This window comes from Lottia gigantea, assembly GCF_000327385.1.
Source record: "Lottia gigantea unplaced genomic scaffold LOTGIsca_44, whole genome shotgun sequence".
In the NCBI taxonomy this organism is placed as follows: Eukaryota; Metazoa; Mollusca; class Gastropoda; family Lottiidae; genus Lottia; species Lottia gigantea.
This window is the reverse complement of record NW_008709540.1, coordinates 1,372,538-1,393,709: the sequence shown is the minus strand read 5'-3', so window position 1 is coordinate 1,393,709 and position 21,172 is coordinate 1,372,538. Positions and strand designations below refer to the sequence as shown.

At 33.6% G+C, this 21,172-nt stretch overlaps 2 protein-coding genes across 2 annotated transcripts; both read right to left on the bottom strand.

Annotated features, from left to right (window-relative positions):
• Positions 1 to 2,840: 2,840 nt before the first annotated feature.
• On the bottom strand, positions 2,841 to 10,627 carry LOTGIDRAFT_233843 (hypothetical protein; the record flags this gene model as incomplete). Its single annotated transcript, XM_009060779.1, has 4 exons — positions 10,536 to 10,627; positions 10,119 to 10,271; positions 8,284 to 8,415; positions 2,841 to 3,202 (listed from the first exon to the last, which is right to left on the bottom strand). Exons 1-4 carry the CDS (start codon positions 10,597 to 10,599, stop codon positions 2,841 to 2,843), a joined length of 711 nt encoding a protein of 236 aa, XP_009059027.1. The 5' UTR covers positions 10,600 to 10,627.
• Positions 10,628 to 13,335: 2,708 nt separating this feature from the next.
• LOTGIDRAFT_164276 (hypothetical protein) lies at positions 13,336 to 19,248 on the bottom strand (the record flags this gene model as incomplete). Its single annotated transcript, XM_009060778.1, has 4 exons — positions 13,336 to 13,367; positions 14,857 to 15,054; positions 18,088 to 18,159; positions 19,071 to 19,248. The coding sequence occupies 4 exons, from the start codon at positions 19,246 to 19,248 to the stop codon at positions 13,336 to 13,338; spliced, it is 480 nt and encodes a 159-aa protein (XP_009059026.1).
• Positions 19,249 to 21,172: the final 1,924 nt, after the last annotated feature.

Here is a 21,172-nt window from a genome sequence, read left to right as displayed (position 1 = left end):
CAAGAGCGAAAAAAAATTATTTGCTAGCAATGAATTGGTAGAGATGCATTTACGACGTTTTGTCGCCAAAAGGGCACGCAAACGTATCTGCGAAGCTACGCAGAACGTCGGCAAATAATTGCAGATTTTTCGGCGGGCCGTTTGTGGCTATTTTCAGCTTATAACCCTTTTTTGGCTTGCACCTTTAACCAAATTGGCTCCTACATATTGTTTTGTTATTTTTCTTATGAACATGCATCGTTTTCCAATAATTGCAATCTCCTGTATGGCAAGCTATCTTTGTTGCAATATAAGATGACATCGATGTTAGTGGATTATCGGCAGACTGTTAAACGTGGCTTCACTGTATAATGTTGTCCAACGACACTTATTAGTTAAAGTTCAATGACTGTTCAACTACTGCATAGCATCCAGAAGTGAACCCCGGGAAATCTGCTGACTGGATGAGACACTTCTTGTCTACCTCAACCTAGCTCTTAAATTGTACTCGCACCCAAATTGGCGTTAATCGCCATGCACACTTTTTTAGAAGGACAGATGAGCCATTATTTACCAATCGTAATTTGGTCACAGAAACGGACATTGTTTCAAGCTAAGCTAATCAATCCTCAAATCCATGTGCGTCAAGAATTGTCTGCGATTGAAATTTAAAAAGACGAGTCGAATTTTCTTGAGACACAGACATATAGAAAAGACATCTATAGAAATAAGAGTAGAAATTTCTAGTTTCTAATGTTTTTGAAGGAATTATTCGATTTTATAAATTTCTAGTACTTCTGAGCTATCAATCCTTCCTCCCCCCTCCAAAAAAAAATTGACGCAACTGTCTCTTTAAAACTATATTTTAAAGTAGAGTGAACACCATTTATCCCTTGGCCAAGAAAAATCTTTTGTCGAGGAACAAACAAATAGGTAACCAATGTTTATATTCAGTATTGGGCTCAATAAGAAAAAACTTTTAAGACATTATTTTAACACTATAGAGTGAACACTGTGTACCCCTTGGTCATACACATGTTTATATTCAGTATTGGGCTAAAAAATACTGTACTTCAAATTAGGTATGTAGAAAGATAAGTCTTTATAAATCAATGTGTAAGGTATTTAAATGTTGTCTGTAGTCACAAAATATAGTAGATATCACACAATAGCCTTTAACAGTTTGAAAGATAAAATGTATACCATGATAATCCTGTATAGGTGATAGCCACTTCATGGAATAGGTCTGAGTCTACTTTGAGATTGAAATGTTGGAAAACTTGAGTTAATGAGGCATGTTCATACAAAAAATTACAATCCATTATGTAAAAGCCAAATTGGTTAAAGGTGCAAGTCCAAATAAAACTTTAAATGACGGAACACAATTTTATAGTATACTGCTGCGGAGTGTTATTGTAAGATAGCTAGGCAGGCAAGGTAAAATACGCCCACTGGCAGCTTTGTTTGAAAATGAATGGGCAATAACTCATATCAAATAATTTTCGATATTTTTGATTTTCAATAGGGTTCATCTTTGGGTGATAATACACAATTTCACAAAGTTTCATCAAAATCCATCAAGAATTGTGCCCTGCAGAGTGTTTACGAGCTAAAAATTGAACGCGTTTTGAAAAACAAGGGCAATAACTCATATTAAATATTTTTCGATATTTTTTATTTTCAATTGGGTTCATCCTTGGGTGATAATAAACAACTTCACCAAGTTTGGTCAAAATCCAGCAAGAATTGTGGCATGTAGAGTGTTTACAAGCTAAAATTGAACGCGTTTTGAAGAACAAGGGCAATAACTCAAATTAAATATTTTCAATTTTTTTATTTTCAATAGAGTTTATCCTTGGGTGATAATAAACAACTTCACCAAGTTTCATCAAAATTCAGCAAGAATTGTGGCATGTAGGGTGTTTACAAGATAAAAATTGAACGCGTTTTGAAGAACAAGGGCAATAACTCATATGAAATATTTTTCAATTTTTTTGATTTTCAATAGTGTTTATCCTTGGGTGATAATGAAAAACTTCACCAAGTTTCATCAAAATTCAGCAAGAATTGTGGCATGTAGGGTGTTTACAAGATAAAAATTGAACGCGTTTTGAAGAACAAGGGCGATAACTCATATTAAATATTTTTCGATTTTTTTTATTTTCAATAGGGTTTATCCTTTGGTGATAATAAACAACTTCACAAAGTTTGGTCAAAATCCAGAAAGAATTGTGGAATGTAGAGGGTTTACAAGCTAAAATTTGAACGTGTTTTGAAGAACAAGGGCAATAACTCATATTAAATATTTTTACGATTTTTTTTATTTTCAATAGGGTTTATCCTTGGGTGATAATAAACAATTTCAGTAAGTTTCGTCAAAATCTGTCAAGAATTATGCCTTCTAGAGTATTTACAAGCAAATTGTGGACGGACGGACGGACATGGGTGACGACAATATAGGCTCCACATTTTATGTGGGCGTATGTAAAGGGGTCAAAATTTAAGTCGTAGATGTGATGATGCTTAGAACGTGTGTAAACGAAAATGGTCACCATGCAATTTGATATGAGGGAAATATTTGACAGGGCAGCAGCATTTGTGTACATTTTTTCAATTTGATAGATTGATGCATCAGTTTATTGTCGTATCAGAATTTTTTATCACATTTTCCACATCAGTCTCTCTCCCAACCTTCATCATTGACAGGGAGAGATTAGGTAAAAAAAACCTTGGAATCTATGCTAGTCTGGACCTGGACCTTCAGGTTAACAATCATTTGCCTAAAGTACTGAGCAACCCAGACCCTCTTATTTTGACAAACCCTTATAGTAATAATACAGTTATATCATAATACATGTGCTTTAATTACAGATATATTTTTCTGCTATAGTATCGCCATCTGATGGGCCTCTACGGAAAGTTTCAGGTATGTTGTGAAGGGTTACGTTATATATAAAACAATCTCCCTTATTTCCCAAATAACTCAACAGTAAACATTCATTCATTTGGTTACACTTTTCTATACATTGATTCAGATCTGTAAACACAGATATCGAGATGAGTGGTGTTGAAAATAGAGCACAAAACCTAGAATCCGCTCTTGCTGTGCTGCATCGGGTATTGTTCTTACATTCTTCATCACATTCCTTCTGGTTCTTGATATTTATTATCTCAACAAAGGATATAGGATGTAATATTATGTTATTTCTATATTCGTAGCATTCTGAAATATAAATTACTAAGTTACGATAACATATATAGTTCTGAAATATATATTACTTAGTTATGATAACATATATAGTTCTGAAATATATATTATTAAGTTATGATAACATATATAGTTCTGAAATATAAATTATTCAGTTATGATAACATATATAGTTCTGAAATATATATTACTTAGTTATGATAACATATATAGTTCTGAAATATATATTATTAAGTTACGATAACATATATAGTTCTGAAATATATATTACTTAGTTATGATAACATATATAGTTCTGAAATATATATTATTAAGTTATGATAACATATATAGTTCTGAAATATAAATTACTAAGTTACGATAACATATATAGTTCTGAAATATATATTACTTAGTTATGATAACAAATATAGTTCTGAAATATATATTACTTAGTTATGATAACATATATAGTTCTGAAATATATATTACTTAGTTATGATAACATATATAGTTCTGAAATATATATTACTTAGTTATGATAACATATATAGTTCTGAAATATATATCATTAAGTTATGATAACATATATAGTTCTGAAATATATATTACTAAGTTATGATAACATATAAAGTTCTGAAATATAAATTATTAAGTTACGATAACATATATAGTTCTGAAATATAAATTACTAAGTTATGATAACATATATAGTTCTGAAATATATATTACTTAGTTATGATAACATATATAGTTCTGAAATATATATTACTTAGTTATGATAACATATATAGTTCTGAAATATATATTACTTGGTTATGATAACATATATAGTTCTGAAATATAAATTACTAAGTTATGATAACATATATAGTTCTGAAATATAAATTACTAAATTATGATAACATATATAGTTCTGAAATATATATTACTTGGTTATGATAACATATATAGTTCTGAAATATAAATTACTAAGTTATGATAACATATATAGTTCTGAAATATAAATTACTAAGTTATGATAACATATATAGTTCTGAAATATATATTACTAAGTTATGATAACATATATAGTTCTGAAATATATATTATATATTACTTAGTTATGATAACATATATAGTTCTGAAATATATATTACTTAGTTATGATAACATATATAGTTCTGAAATATAAATTACTAAGTTATGATAACATATATAGTTCTGAAATATAAATTATTAAGTTATGATAACATATATAGTTCTGAAATATAAATTACTAAGTTATGATAACATATATAGTTCTGAAATATAAATTACTAAGTTACGATAACATATATAGTTCTGAAATATATATTACTAAGTTATGATAACATATATAGTTCTGAAATATATATTACTTAGTTATGATAACATATATAGTTCTGAAATATAAATTACTTAAGTTATGATAACATATATAGTTCTGAAATATATATTACTTAGTTGTGAAACATATATAGTTCTGAAATATATATTACTTAGTTATGATAACATATATAGTTCTGAAAAATATAGAACTAAGTTGTGAAACATATATAGTTCTGAAATATAAATTACTAAGTTATGATAACATATATAGTTCTGAAATATATATTACTTAGTTATGATAACATATATAGTTCTGAAATATAAATTACTAAGCTATTGAAAATAAAAAAATCGAAAAATATTTAATATGAGTTATTGCCCTTGTTCTTCAAAACGCGTTCAATTTTTATCATGTAAACACCCTACATGCCACAATTCTTCCTGAATTTTGATGAAACTTGGTGAAGTTTTTCAATATCACCCAAGGATAAACACTATTGAAAATCAAAAAAATTGAAAAATATTTCATATGAGTTATTGCCCTTGTTCTTCAAAACGCGTTCAATTTTTATCTTGTAAACACCCTACATGCCACAATTCTTGCTGAATTTTGATGAAACTTGGTGAAGTTGTTTATTATCACCCTAGGATAAACACTATTGAAAATAAAAAAATTGAAAATATTTAATTTGAGTTATTGCCCTTGTTCTTCAAAACGCGTTCAATTTTAGCTTGTAAACACTCTACATGCCACAATTCTTGCTGGATTTTGACCAAACTTGGTGAAGTTGTTTATTATCACCCAAGGATGAACCCAATTGAAAATAAAAAATATCGAAAAATATTTAATATGAGTTATTGCCCTTGTTTTTCAAAACGCGTTCAATTTTTAGCTCGTAAACACTCTGCAGGGCACAATTCTTGATGGATTTTGATGAAACTTTGTGAAATTGTGTATTATCACCCAAGGATGAACCCTATTGAAAATCAAAAATATCGAAAATTATTTGATATGAGTTATTGCCCATTCATTTTCAAACAAAGCTGCCAGTGGGCGTATTTTACCTTGCCTGCCTAGCTATCTTACAATAACACTCCGCAGCAGTATTCTATAAAATTGTGTTCCGTCATTTAAAGTTTTATTTGGACTTGCACCTTTAACCAATTTGGCTTTTACATAATGGATTGTAATTTTTTGTATGAACATGCCTCATTAACTCAAGTTTTCCAACATTTCAATCTCAAAGTAGACTCAGACCTATTCCATGAAGTGGCTATCACCTATACAGGATTATCATGGTATACATTTTATCTTTCAAACTGTTAAAGGCTATTGTGTGATATCTACTATATTTTGTGACTACAGACAACATTTAAATACCTTACACATTGATTTATAAAGACTTATCTTTCTACATACCTAATTTGAAGTACAGTATTTTTTAGCCCAATACTGAATATAAACATGTGTATGACCAAGGGGTACACAGTACTATTAAAATAATGTCTTAAAAGTTTTTTCTTATTGAGCCCAATACTGAATATAAACATTGGTTACCTATTTGTTTGTTCCTCGACAAAAGATTTTTCTTGGCCAAGGGATAAATGGTGTTCACTCTACTTTAAAATATAGTTTTAAAGAGACAGTTGCGTCAATTTTTTTTGGAGGGGGGAGGAAGGATTGATGCTCAGAAGTACTAGAAATTTATAAAATCGAATAATTCCTTCAAAAACATTAGAAACTAGAAATTTCTACTCTTATTTCTATAGATGTCTTTTCTATATGTCTGTGTCTCAAGAAAATTCGACTCGTCTTTTTAAATTTCAATCGCAGACAATTCTTGACGCACATGGATTTGAGGATTGATTAGCTTAGCTTGAAACAATGTCCGTTTCTGTGACCAAATTACGATTGGTAAATAATGGCTCATCTGTCCTTCTAAAAAAGTGTGCATGGCGATTAACGCCAATTTGGGTGCGAGTACAATTTAAGAGCTAGGTTGAGGTAGACAAGAAGTGTCTCATCCAGTCAGCAGATTTCCCGGGGTTCACTTCTGGATGCTATGCAGTAGTTGAACAGTCATTGAACTTTAACTAATAAGTGTCGTTGGACAACATTATACAGTGAAGCCACGTTTAACAATCTGCCGATAATCCACTAACATCGATGTCATCTTATATTGCAACAAAGATAGCTTGCCAGACAGAAGATTGCAAATATTGGAAAACGATGCATGTTCATAAGAAAAATAACAAAACAATATGTAGCAGCCAATTTGGTTAAAGGTGCAAGCCAAAAAAGGGTTATAAGCTGAAAATAGCCACAAACGGCCCGCCGAAAAATCTGCAATTATTTGCCGACGTTCTGCGTAGCTTCGCAGATACGTTTGCGTGCCCTTTTGGCGACAAAACGTCGTAAATGCATCTCTACCAATTCATTGCTAGCAAATAATTTTTTTTTCGCTCTTGCGAAGCTGTCGTGATCCAGTGAGAAGGCTTGCGATGCCTTACGATCAACGAAGAAGCACGGTGAACATTCTGCATATGCCACTGTGAAGCATTGAGATTGTCAATGTTTGTTCCTTCGCAATCGGTTCGCAAACCCAGTGGGACTGAGGTTTTTATATACCAACTCACACATGTCGCCAACATGTCTGGAAATATTCGGCTAAGTTAGGCAATACCTTTGGCGGATAATCGCCAAATAGGACAGAAAATTCTGAAACATCGCCAATACAATATTTTCAGATATATCGGCAACAGTCACCGTCAATCGTCGGCCATCGACGATTTATTTCGGTCATGGTCAGCAGATCCATAGCAGATTATCGGCGATCATCACAAAACTATCGCTTAATATTGCAGATTAATCTCCGTTCTACTATTTCTACCATTTTGTCCTGTCCATCGCAAAACACAAGCAAAACTTTTTCACGTGTCCCCATCAAAATACCATCGCCGATTCCTGAATTCTCAGTGGGACTGGGGCTTAGTTGATGCAAATATTTTTAACAGTTCAAGGGAGAGAACTGATCACAAAAGACAAATATCTAAACTATAACAACCCTTTTCATTGGGATTCTGGTGAAGAAAGTATTATCAGCCTAAAAGACAAAACTAGTTGGTTCATTTCTTCAAAGATAACGGTAACGAGTGAATGTAATTTGCTAAATCAAAATGGCTATAAGTAAGAGAATACTACAGTTTCTAGCAACGTCGGATATTTTAAACATATGATTGCAATAATGGACATTTTTGGCAGAACAGCAGCATTAGTGTACACTTTTTCAATTTCCTACTGTTGATACAATGATGCATAAATTTATTGTTGAATCCGAATTTTTTATCACCTTTTCGACATCAGCCCCCCTCCCAACCTTCATCATTCACAGGGAGAGATCAGGTAAAAAAAATACCCTTGGAATCTATGCAAGTTACTAGTCTGGACCTGGACCTTCAGGTTAACAATCATTTGTCTAAAGTACTGAGCAAACCAGACCCTCTTATTTTGACAAACCCTTATAGTAATAATACAGTTATATCATAATACATGTGCTTTAATTACAGACATATTTTTTCTGCTACAATTTCGTCAGTTGATATGCCCCTTAGGAAATCTACAGGTATATCGTCCATGGTACCGTTGAAAATAGTACAGCGATTCTCACGTCCCTTATAAGCCAACAATACACATTCATTCATCTGGTTACACTTGTCTATATATTGATTCAGATCTGTTAACTCAGATATCAAGATGAGTGGTGTTGAAAAAAAAAAACAAATTGTACCATCCAATTTACTAAAGCTACAGTGGGTGTTGTTTCTACAGATTTCATCACATTCCGTCATGTTCATAACTTCTGTAGCATTGAAATAGTAAGGATCTATGTATGTATTATTTGTATATTCGAAATAACATTCTGAAACATAAATTACTTAGTTATAATAATATTTGATTTTTCTATCAACTTTTTTATGTAAATGAGATGACGTCATTAATCGCAAAGTGCTTTATGTGATACAAGCATAATTTGACGTCATCAAACTCTTAGTTTTAGCAGGTTTTAGTTTAGTTTTAGTCTCCCTGATAGGCCTAAACATAAACAGTTAAGAAAGTCCATTGACAATCTCCTTAAGCACTCTATAAGTTGCTCATCTGATATTATTAAATTGGTTGGTTGGCAAATGACAAGTTCACGTTCGCTTCCAGCGGATACTGATATCGCAAACTAGGCAGTTGTTGGTAGTCGTAGTAGTTGGTAGTTGGATTGGTTATTATTAAATTATGACTTCGCCAATCATTCGGAATAACACCTAAAAAGTCTTCGGTCATCAACCAATGAACGCAGACAAATCTAAATTTAGTTCTTATATAAATCTTACAGTCATAATTTAATCATAAGATTTATATAAGGATTGAACTTAGATTTGTCTGCGTTCATTAGTTGATGACCGAAGACTTTTTAGGTGTTAATTCGAATGATTGGCGAAGCCATTCATGTTTGACGTAACACGTGAAAATTATGCCTTCATCAACCAATGAACGCAAACAATTTACATGCAATCTGTATTTATATTCGGTGGTGTTCAGGAATCAATCACCTTTAAAGTGATACTACATCTTAGAATTAACATAAAATATAAGAATTTTAAACTTGGCCAATAAGAGCCAGTAGATATACCTGGTGTCATAAATAACATAACCGGATCCTTATATTATCCGATAAATCTTAAAAAAATGCAATTAACTATTGAAAAACGCTGAATATTATGATTAAGCGTTTTTCAATAATTACTTAGTTTTATGAATTTTCCAATTTTCTAGATTTTACAGGGGTACTGTTTTAACTTTATGACACCAGGTAAGCTAACTGATGAATATATACTCATATTGACCATTTCTAGAACTTAGATTTTATGTTCATTCTAAGACGTAGTATCCCTTTAAGAATATCATGTCATTGAGACGTCATTTCGTCATTGGAGATAACTACGGAAATATGTAGTTCATCGGTAAATGAATACAAATTTTTCACATGGCTTCATTGTAGGCCTAGAACGTGGCAATAAAATGTAAATACGCTGTATATAGGTAAATGAATGGAATACTGAGTTGATGAATCAACGAAACAGTGGCAACAGAATTACCCAAACTTGCCATGGTGACTAAGAATAGGCCTTCCTGAAGTTGCCATGGTGACTACACAACAAGAGTAGACCTTCCTGAAGTTGCCATGGTGAATACACAATAAGAATAGGCCTTCCTTAAGTTGCCATGGTGAATACACAATAAGAATAGGCCTTCCTGAAGTTGCCATGGTGAATACACAATAAGAATAGGCCTTCCTGAAGTTGCCATGGTGTACCGTAATACCTAAATTTGCCATGGTGACTACATAACATTTCTTATCCGATTAGCGTTAAGCTCTTGACTTTAAGTCATTGGATTGGAGCCCCACTATAAATATTATGACAAACTATAGTGAAACACGTCATACTCATTTCTTCCGAACCTGATGCTTCTCTGACATTGGATTTGTCAACACAACATTCCATTAACCAACCAAGCAAACATTGTTTTTTTTTTAAAATCAAATTCAAGAATTAAAATAAACTATCATACCTGGGGGTTTACAGAATGGTTCTTGATATTTCCATTCTCCATCTACACATTCCATACCTAGTTGCATTGTGTATCCCTTTTCACAGGTCAATAGTACATCTCCACAGTTTTCATTGAACTGAGCGTTTGTAACATTAGGAAACTTTAAGCAAGCTGTAAATTTCATTTTGTTATTATTATATTTAATATTACTGCTCTACACACAACAACTCGACTATTAAAACAATGACTATTGGTCTGTTGTCTCAAAAGCTATGTTGAACAACTATTTACCACCGCAAATAGACGAAGATGTGTTGTTATGGCTTGAAAACGTCCATTAATAAAAAGAATGGATTTAGAATTTCGACTTCAGATTGAAAGAAGAGCACATCAAATAAATTTACCACCATATTAGATAATAAGTTAGATATTTACCAGCATCAATGAGATTTATTGCTGTTACGGACAACAACACTACGAAGCATAATAGGTTCTTCATGGTTCTAACGTTTGCAATACCAAGACTCTTTGATACACTGTCGAATGTTAGATTTGATGTAGAAATTTATACTAAATTCAAAGCCTCCTACTGGACAGATGTTGATTTAATCATTGTCAATCAATATTTTACACCAGGAGATCAGTGAATGGTGCAATGGATGAAATCATGTACATAATATTTTAATGAAATGCAACTTTTTGAAGTAAAGTTGCCATTATGTCGTGTCAATATTTTACCAAAGTGTTAAAAGTGTCAAATGTTGAGATAATATTGCACAAATTGCAAAATTGGTTCCTTTTTAGATTACTTGGATAATAAGACCCAAATACAAACCAAGTTTCATCAGAATACAATTATGCATGTGCGAGTCTATTTTTAAGAGATTTTTGAGTATCATTATTTTTATCATTTTTCCTACAAAATCTGACAGAAACAATGATTTAACCACAGAGTTAATGCGTTTTTATTCACATTTAAATTAGATTTGATATCAGAATATTTTAAGATAAATAAGGAAAAAAATGGCGAATTTGTAAAACGACGAACATGGGAATTTGTTGCATTTAGCATCTTATCTTTTTTAAGACCAGGGCCCGTATGCATAAAACAAAAATATTTCTTTAATTTTTAAGGATATCCTTAGAATCTTCCTTAGGTTATATCCTCAATTAAAGTGGTATGTATAGAGTCTTAAAGACGGCTTTCCTTATTTCTTAAGCAAACTGTTTGATTATTTGGTCTTGATTATATGAATTATCATGTATTCTTAATCATATCATTATTTTATTCTTGCATATAATTAATAGTTTTAACCAATCATAAATGGCAATGTATGTACAGTCTGGATAAACAAAAAAAAAAACTCTTTGACCTCGGAATTGTTGAGATAGAAAAAGTTTGCGACGACCTATAATATTCCGTGAACGTGAGACCCCTATGGATATCTGCAATGATCAAGAGTTGTACATGAGATTTCGCTTTGACAAAGCTAGAATTCTCTTCATCACAGATCTACTGGCTATTTAAATAGAGCCCCGTACCTACCATGCTATCCCTCCTTTTCTACAGGTGTTGGCTGCCCTGAGGTATTATGCATGTGGTAGTGTCCAACAGGTTATTTCAGACACCATAAAGATACACCAAAGAACAGTATGTCGGATTGTCCATATAGTTACCTGTGCTCTTCTTAGAATGAATTTATCAGCTTTCCCACCTGCTATCAAAGCTGCCTTTTTTGAAATAGCTAATTTCCCAAATGTAATAGGTGGAAGATAAAAAAAGATAGATTGTAGGGCAAGGAAATATACGCCCACTGGCAGCTTTGTATTTAAAGATATTAAAATATTTGGCAGTCCAGTAACAGAATGAAATGAAATATTCAACCTTCAGTCAGGCAAAAATCAAGCCTTTAAAAACAGTAATGTACAGGTTTTGATATATAATGGTGACAAAAGGGAAATTGATCTGTTTCGTGCATCTAAATGAAACGGGCAGTAGATCAAATAATGTTCACATCGATGATCACAAATGTATGCAGGTTATCCGAAACGTGACGTGAAATTTGTCTCTGTTTAAATCACTGTAGGCATTGTAAAATTGCAAAATTGTCAATGACGTTACTGGTCTTCATTAGCCCAATCAGATGCAGAAAAGTAGTGCGTAAAACGTTTAGACACCACAGGACCAAATCTATTTGGTTGATATTGATTTTAATGTCTCTTTAATTCTGTTTGCTTATTGCATATATTATACGTGGTATGGTAAACAACACTGGTGGAACCAAATACATCGTTAGTCACATATTTAAGCTACACATTTTATTCAAATGATATCAACTAAATCTACTATGTATATATTGGTATTGATGACAACACTGGTGGAACAAACTTTTTATTGCGACGAAAGAATATGTTAACAGTACAATACAGTATAATGTCCTTATAAAAGAAATTCCTGTTATTATGAGATTGGATTGTTTTTGTAGCATGGATCACATCTTTTGATTTCTGAGAAGGAAAGAATTTGATGTTTGAATGTACCTGACTAGAGTGAGACTGAAACTTCATTAAGAGGTTGAGGAAAATCTACATGCCCATTGTATGTAAATCTACATGCCCATTGTATGTAAATCTACATGCCCATTGTATGTAAATCTACATGCCCATTGTATGTAAATCTACATGGCCCATTGTATGTAAATCTACATGATCCAGTGTATTATACCATCTTATGGAGATTTATATATATATGCGTATGTTTTTTGTTTAGCCTAATATTTATTTTATTAACTTTAAGTGGCCTTATTATTTTGTATTGACCTTTTTTACCCCAAATATGAAACTATTACTATTGTTTTAATGATGCCAAGATTATTAAATGTGCTAGCACTGTGTTATTAAGAATTCATTTTATGAGATAAAAGACACAAATAAGGGAATGTTATAATTCAATTTACATAACATACTGATAACACTCTCTGTTTTAGAACCTGTGTGAGTTGGACCTTGTGACTGAGAAGTAAAAAGATCAAATCAACTGTTTTATTATCAGCCCTCTTTAACACCTGTCAATCATTTTAAACCTTTACATTTTGTAAAAAATTAATGATTTGAAATATTGTTAACAGGAAACATTGGTACATTGTCTTCTCAGTTAGATATAAGTCATGGTGTACACAGAGTTTATTAAAACCATAATATCATAAAACCATAAATATGTGGACAATGCTGAATCTTACAAGATATGATACGATATTTGACGATTAACTGAAATATAATTCTATATATATTAACTACTCATATATAATTTGGCAAGAGACTCTTTAAATACTACAGAATGTAAACACAGCTATTCGAGAAATTGTACTTTCACTTTCCATATAAGGCAATTGACAGTGCGCGCTAATCATGCGTGACTGCTCATTGACGATAGAAAGATTTCAGACCCAAACTTTACATATAAATTACAGGACAAATACAAAATGACAGGAGGTTTAGGACAGCTAGAAATGTTCCACGATATACATTAAATAAGATAACATAAAAACATACTAAATTGTCAACCACTAATCTCCGCAAATAACAGAAATAAGTTTAAAGACTTGACCAGAATGTCAGCCATGCTCTTTGAGAAGGATGCTTTTACGTAACGTTGGCCAGCTCGTGTTACTATCGGCTAGGGGGGTATATTAACCTGTGCTCTACAACAGGCTTTAGGTATAAAAGATTCATCGGCAGATTGAAATGAGAAATATAGTAGCCCTGTCCTTGCAAATTTTTCCCAGTGTACGTCTTAATGGCGTTGCCGGTCTTCATTAGCCCATTTCGGTCTGGAACGGGGACTAAATGATTTATTACAACATAACCAGAAGGTAATATTACAAGAGCCAATATAAGTATATTCACACACACACAAACGTCAATAACAAATTGTAGGTTTTACTTGGACAAATTTTATCGATGTAATACACAATAAGATTACCATAAGCTTACCAAATTTGGCGTATTCTGGTGTGTAAGTGATCCCAATAAAAAAAAGGCCATGGTATGTACACGTCCAATGTCTTATTACTATCGACAACAAGAAGAGGCTAGGATATTAATAGGTTTCTTAAAAATATCGAAATAAAGGCTCTGTTCCATGAAAGCTTTGTAAACGGGTTTACTTTAAACTGTAAACGCTTTGTAATGTAAACAAGTCTAACTGTAGACAAGTTCCTGTTGTTATTAGGCTCTACTTGCAGGATGCAGGATAAGAAATACTAGTCTATATCAACTATAATTTATTAACATTCATTAACTGGAGATCTACACTAATCCGAGAAGTATAAATTAGAAAATTAGAAGGATCCGATCCTCTCCCCAGCTAAAGAATGAATGATCCAAACCCTAACTACATTCCTATTTATCTCTTCCACCAGATGTCCAACATATGAAATATTTCTTTCGAAAAAAAAATCCCTTGCAGTTCCTTAACCCTTATAGTAATGTCTGACCGAGCATAAACGATTCCTTTACTATACCCCTATAGTTTCTTAATCTCTCAGTGTCCCCTTTCCTGTCGACATGGGATAGGTCTCCTTTGTATACATACCTTCTGTTTCTAATTACTTACATAACCACCTCGCCGATGTTAATTTAAAAGTGTTGCAGATTACAGATTAAAGGCTACCCCCCGTGATTACCCTTATAGTTTCTTCTGGACTAATGTAGCTGTCTTACAACGATAAGAAATATAACAGCTATATGTACTTACAATCATCAATTCCTTTGGTAGTTAGGTCAACTAAGTTTTTGTTATATACTGATCTATTGTTCTCAAGGGGTCTTTCTTTCATAGAGCCTTGATTACCATTACCATTCATTCTATCTCGCATCATGTCACTGGGAACAGTTGGTACAGCCAGTCTCCCACACTGGGGATCTGGGTTTCTATTGTTGTTCTGTCCCCATTCTGCAATATGTGATCGAGATTATAATCTCTAACATTCGATGGAGCATTGATAACTTGTGGGTATACGTTTCCAGGATTTCTATTGTTTCGTATCGTTTCAGGATCTTGCTGGGACCTTCCACTCTGCGTTGTTGTCTGTTGATTATTTCCATAATTCATATTGTTTCATAACTCGCAACGTTGTTTGAACGCCGATTTCCAGATGGCGGTGAACCTACATTCTGCCCATATTGACGATTATCACTATGCTCACATCTACCCATCATACCATTAAATATGGTACCACAGGGGAATTCCATTGGCCGGAATCTGAAAGCCTTCTGCCAACAGGAGATTTACATACGGGGATCGCCGGGCGTTGGAAGGTTACCTTCTTCATCATTATTACACAGTCTGTCAAATGAAATATATCATGGGAAATTTACAACATATTACCCAACATATGTACATTAAAGAGAAATGTATACCATGTTATATGTACTGCAAATCGTAACTAACTCGAAGCAGCATATGTTCATCTAAAACCAACAGACCTCATGGAAACATATAGGTCTCTTGACGTCTCGGGAAACTACAACGACCACTTTGACCGGAAGTAGTTCCCCATATCAAGGCAGTGACACGCAATAGAATCATGTCGCAGAAAAAAAACACCCAGTCCTCAGCTGTGGTTTTAGAAACTTATAACAATTATTATGTGATAAACTACACCGGATAAAAGAACATCGTCTGTGCCAGATACTAATGCACAGGGTCTTCCGATTGAAGTTTTCGAGAAAACTGTGCGTTCGTCATGCTCGTCATTGGAATCAAAGTCTGCGGTAAAATCGTCAGGCAATTCGTCATGGGCGGGTTTATCAGTGTCAATAACTAATAAGTCTTTGTCAATTCGCGCGCCATGGTTTTTGGAACGAATGCGAGACAAAACATCAGCTTGACGTTTTTTCGAACCAGGCATATTCTTGATATCACACAGCATTTCCCCAAGCATAATACTCCAACTGCAATACTCTTTCGGGGCAGTCTTGCGTTAATACATCACCTACTGCGTATTTGGACGCATCTGTGTATAACTTATAGGGTTTAGTTAAGTCAGGATAGGTTAATATAGGGGCTGATATAAGCTTCTCTTTTAGTGTTTTAAAACTAGCGTCTACTTCAGGTCTCCATATAAATTTGGCATTTTTCTTAGTCAGTGTGCAATTTCAGAAAAACGAGAATAAACTTCCGGTAATAAGGGGCCATACCTATGAATGAACGTATTTGTTTAACATTTTTAGGCGCTAACATGTCTTGTATGGCACTAACTCTTTATGGTTGGGCTTACTACCATCCTATGACATAATATGACCAGGATATCTTTGGATAGATCTCGTAAAAGGCAACCACCTTTGTGCTACTCACAAAAGGTCACCAAATGTCAGGGTCACAAGATATGAGCCTTGAAATTTTTTCCGATATTGAAAAAATCAACCGGAAATAACTCGAAGGTAAAATCGAAATTCAAAAAAGGCTCCCACACGATTGTTAGAAATCGTTCACTAATAATATAGACATTAAAATAATGTAAATCCGATTAAAAACTGATCCCAAAAAGTGGTTTTATAGACAATTTAGTCATATCAAGATGGCGGTTCATCTAATACTTCCGGGACGAATTTTATCATTTGAAATCTTTTTATAAACAATTCTAGCATGTCTCAAAAAGAATTTTTCAAATATTTATAAATTTCCGTAAGTTAAAATTTAACGTTTACATGCATATGGCGCCAGAACCGGAAGTGATATCAAACTTTTTAGTTTGCAATCAAAATATCAATCTACCTGTACAAAAAAATTAAAAATTTAAAAATCAAAAAGTCAGTGTCTAACGTCAAAATTTTTAATTTGGCATTAAATACTTTTGTTAAATATAATAAGAAAAAGCACAAAAAGTCCATTCAGAATCTGAATACAATAACCATCTATCTTAATTAGGTCACGTGATAGAGCAGTTCAAAGTTGAAAATTGTGCTGTCTTTGGACAGCTATAAGACCGGAAGTAGAAATCGGAGATCAAATATAACAGTATCAACCGATAGTCAATGTCAATGGCCTTTAATTCTGTAAAGGTCAGTGTGACCCAACGCCAAGGTCACTAGTAATCAGCCTTTAAACGAAAAAATTCAACCGGAAATTGTAAAAAGGCGAAATTCAAAAATCCGCTTCCCACTTTTTTCTTTGATTTTTTTGCTCTTTCATTTAAAATCATCAAAATCGGATGAGCCGTTATCTCTGAATAAAATTTTGACGCATTTCAAGAAAATGCAAATGGCGGCCAAACTATCAATTTTCGTGTCTGGTAAATTTTCTCTGATTTTGTAAGTCATAACGATATGTACCTTTAAGTATACGTTTCAGTTACATTCATTCATAATACAGGAAGTGGGCCAACCGGAAGTTTGCACATCGGTTTCGTGAAAACCGGAAGTGATGCAAAGATTTTGATTATGCCAAATTGTTTTCTGTTGCAAATATTAGAAAAAATCGAAAATTTCCTCAAAATTTGCAAAATTCGGCTCAAAAATGTGTGCTACGAATGTTCAAAATTGGAAACTTTTAAAACGCTAACCTATTGGATATTCCTGCGAGATCCCATAATTGAAAATTCGCTCAAAAAATGCTCCTTCCAGAGCAAATTTTCTACTTTTTGCACATTTTGCACTGTGTAACTAACCGTTTTGCAAACATGTTCCAATTTATATTCCACAAATGTAGATGTAAGGTATTGCCATATTGCTGCAACTATTACACATTCTTCAGATTAGGCGACACAAAATCATATTTTTTTTAAATTTCGAAAACAAAACAGTGTGTTCGATGGAACGCACTACAAAAAAGACACATGACAAAATTCGTATTAAAAACCACTCATCGTGTGGAATTATGTTGTTTAGCATCGTAACTGGCATTCTGTTTTCCCGGCTGGGATCAAATCTGAGCAGACACACACTCGTCGAAATCTGGACATGACTGTACCCTCAGCACACTGACCTACTACCTCCAGTCCACCATTGCAGTGGGTATATTTGGTACAATCGCTTGGTACACGCTGATAGATGCAGGCTGAAATATATAGAGAAAGTTTAATTGTCGTACAAAGTCATTCGGATCAGTGGCTCAACTACCACAGATAGTGGTTGAATCAAGGCCACGCGTCCCCACCCCCAGAAAAAATGCAGGGGAGGAGCTCCACTCATTTAGTTGATCGAATGATTCCGATCTGAGAAAGTGATGGACGAAACTGATCAATCGTTGGGGTTAGTGCCTCGATATGAGCGTGTCAAACTTGTCGACAACGACTGGGCCAATGGCATGCTTTTCATCTACGGTCGGCGTGGGTCAACCTTTAGGCTATCTAAGATTTTACACAAAAGGAGGATAAAGGAAACACTACACATGTTTGAAATCACGGTTGGTAATAACAGTAAAGATATACTTTAGATCATGTTCATTGGGCAGCACTACTCGATCTTGAAAGAAAAAGGTATCCAAATACAATCAAGCAATTAACGACGGGTCCATTACAGTTAGAAAGCGCTGAGTGGTTGTCATTGGTGTATAACTAAGTTTAGGTTTCTGAAATAGTTCGTGCAAGAATCAAAATAATCGTATGATATTACCTAAGTTTCCAATAATATCTGGTTCATGTACAGATCGATACCCATAGTAAAACTTCTGTTATCATTTTTTGGTACTTTGCTCTCTATCTGTTCAGATGGCACTTCCGAGTCAGCATGGTCACAGATTCCCTTCTTTTGGTTGAAAATCAAATCATTGGAGCAAGACATCGGCAGGAATCGAAAGTGATACTTCCAACACAATACAAACTTACTCAGAGGGAACAGCTTAGAAGAACAAAGTTGATCGTTTTTTTACTCAGATATCTCGTGTTTCAGAATGAATGATACAAGCAGTGAAATGACGTGGTATTTGTGGGCAATCACAGCACCTAGAATCGAGCAATTCATACTTACATTTGGCATAGTAGTCGGGAATAATATCACAGTCGACATTTTCAGTATTAGAAACACATTTTCCAATCCAGGGGTTACAGATTTCATCGTCTTTACATGGTCTTCTCAAATATTCCCTTCTATTGTTACATTGATAGTAGTAGGTACAGTCCCCTTTTACCATATAGATACGACCCATCGTCTCATTGCTCTGGTGGAAGTTACAGTGAGCACTCTGGGCTATAGCTACTCCCAAGAGAGCTGCTGCTGCATTGTACAAATCTGAAACCTGAATTAAAATTTCAAATCAATGCTAGTGGTTTATATAGGTATATTTAATGGGTGTTAGGTCTCTACTAAAGTCGAGTTGCACAATATAGATAATAGAGTGAAAACGAAAAGTCAGACACGATATTTCGGTGAAAAATTGTCAGATCATCACGAACATCGATAGGGATCATCTTCATAATAACATTGACCCACAAAATAAAAAGCAAATGTGAACGAACGGACCGATGGGCGATTACTGTATACGACCAAATTATTATATGGGCGTATAAAAAAGTGGAATACCCCTTTAAATATACATTCGTTGTCATTTCCAATATTATTCATAGTATTTGGTGGAAATTTAGTTTCCGATTTTAGATCGTTTTTAACTCAATTCAGGCAGTTCGGAACTTTACACGCACTGGGTAGGTAGGTAATTGACTAGTCAACGTTCGCTGCCAGTGTAAACTAGGTATAGTTGTTGGTAGTCGTAGTGGTTAGTAGATGGATTGGTCAAACTGTTGAATATTGATCTGGCGTCTGTCATTTTGAATACTCTCAATGATGTTGATGTATGAAGTGTCAAAGTCTCATGTGTTGAATATTGATCTGGCATCTGTCATTTTGAATACTCTCAATTTAAAGCGATTTAAGTTTATGTAGATAACAGGCACTAGCAACTAACACAATACTTAACGAGCAAAAAAATCATTCTTTCTTCCAGAAACCACAAAATGAGGGTTGATTTGGGCCTTGAATAAATTGTGTTGCAGCTAAAATACCAATGGCGTCATTACAAAATGCATTTGTCAAGTACAATTGTCGATTTGTAAAAATGAAGAATGTATAAGTATTATCCAAATACAAAGAAATGTCACACAAATGCAGAAAACGTTTAACACATTCAGTTGAAATTTAAAGATGCAACACAATCGACATTTTTCGCAACGTTATACTTCCATACAAAAATACCTCAAACTAGGAATTTCACTTTTTATATATTTCATTCACAAGCTTATCACAATTCAGAAAATTTGGGTATCCCAAAGATGTAAATCTTGGTAAGTCTATGAGAGGAAATGACGTCGCTGCACAATAAATATTGATTTATCAAGTTCTTCAAAAATACTTACACATGGCTAAGAAGGTTCAAATGGCGGCGGTAAGCTGTGAAAACTACTACTGATTAGTTGAGCGGAACAAGTCCCATTTCTGACTAAGATACGTTTGACACCAGAATATGGCAATCTTTCGTTTGACCTCCTGTACTTTTGAGATCTATTTTGGAGAAATATCTCTATTTATAAATTTCGTAAAATTTCGCACATTTGCACAAATATGTTTACGATGTTCTGTGGGTCCAATGCCATGCAGCACCGAACTCAGACCAATTCTTCTATTGTGCTGTTGTTATGTTGAAACTATACTGAACTATTCAAAAAACGTACCTGTTTATTTCTCCATTACATACTGAAGATGAACATCTTAATTTTGAAAAGGTACAGAATAGTAGGGCTTGACTCTCATTCTATTATCTTGACAAAGGTACAGAACAAAAGAATATGAACCTCATTTTATCGTGGCGACTTTTCCACGGGAAGGCCATGACAGGCAAACAGAAATAGAGACGGACAGAAAGTGTTACAGCAATTTACACCTAACATTATATATGGAGACGAAATAAGATCTGAGGTCTGATATGTCTTAAATATTCTAAAAATTTTCTAACCATTGCAGGTTTAGACTATGCTTGCTTTTTCATCTAGCAAATCATTGGCAACTCACAAATCACAGCTGTACAACCGTTGGTATATAAAGTGTCAGAGACCCGCCTGCTGATCTCGCATATGTCA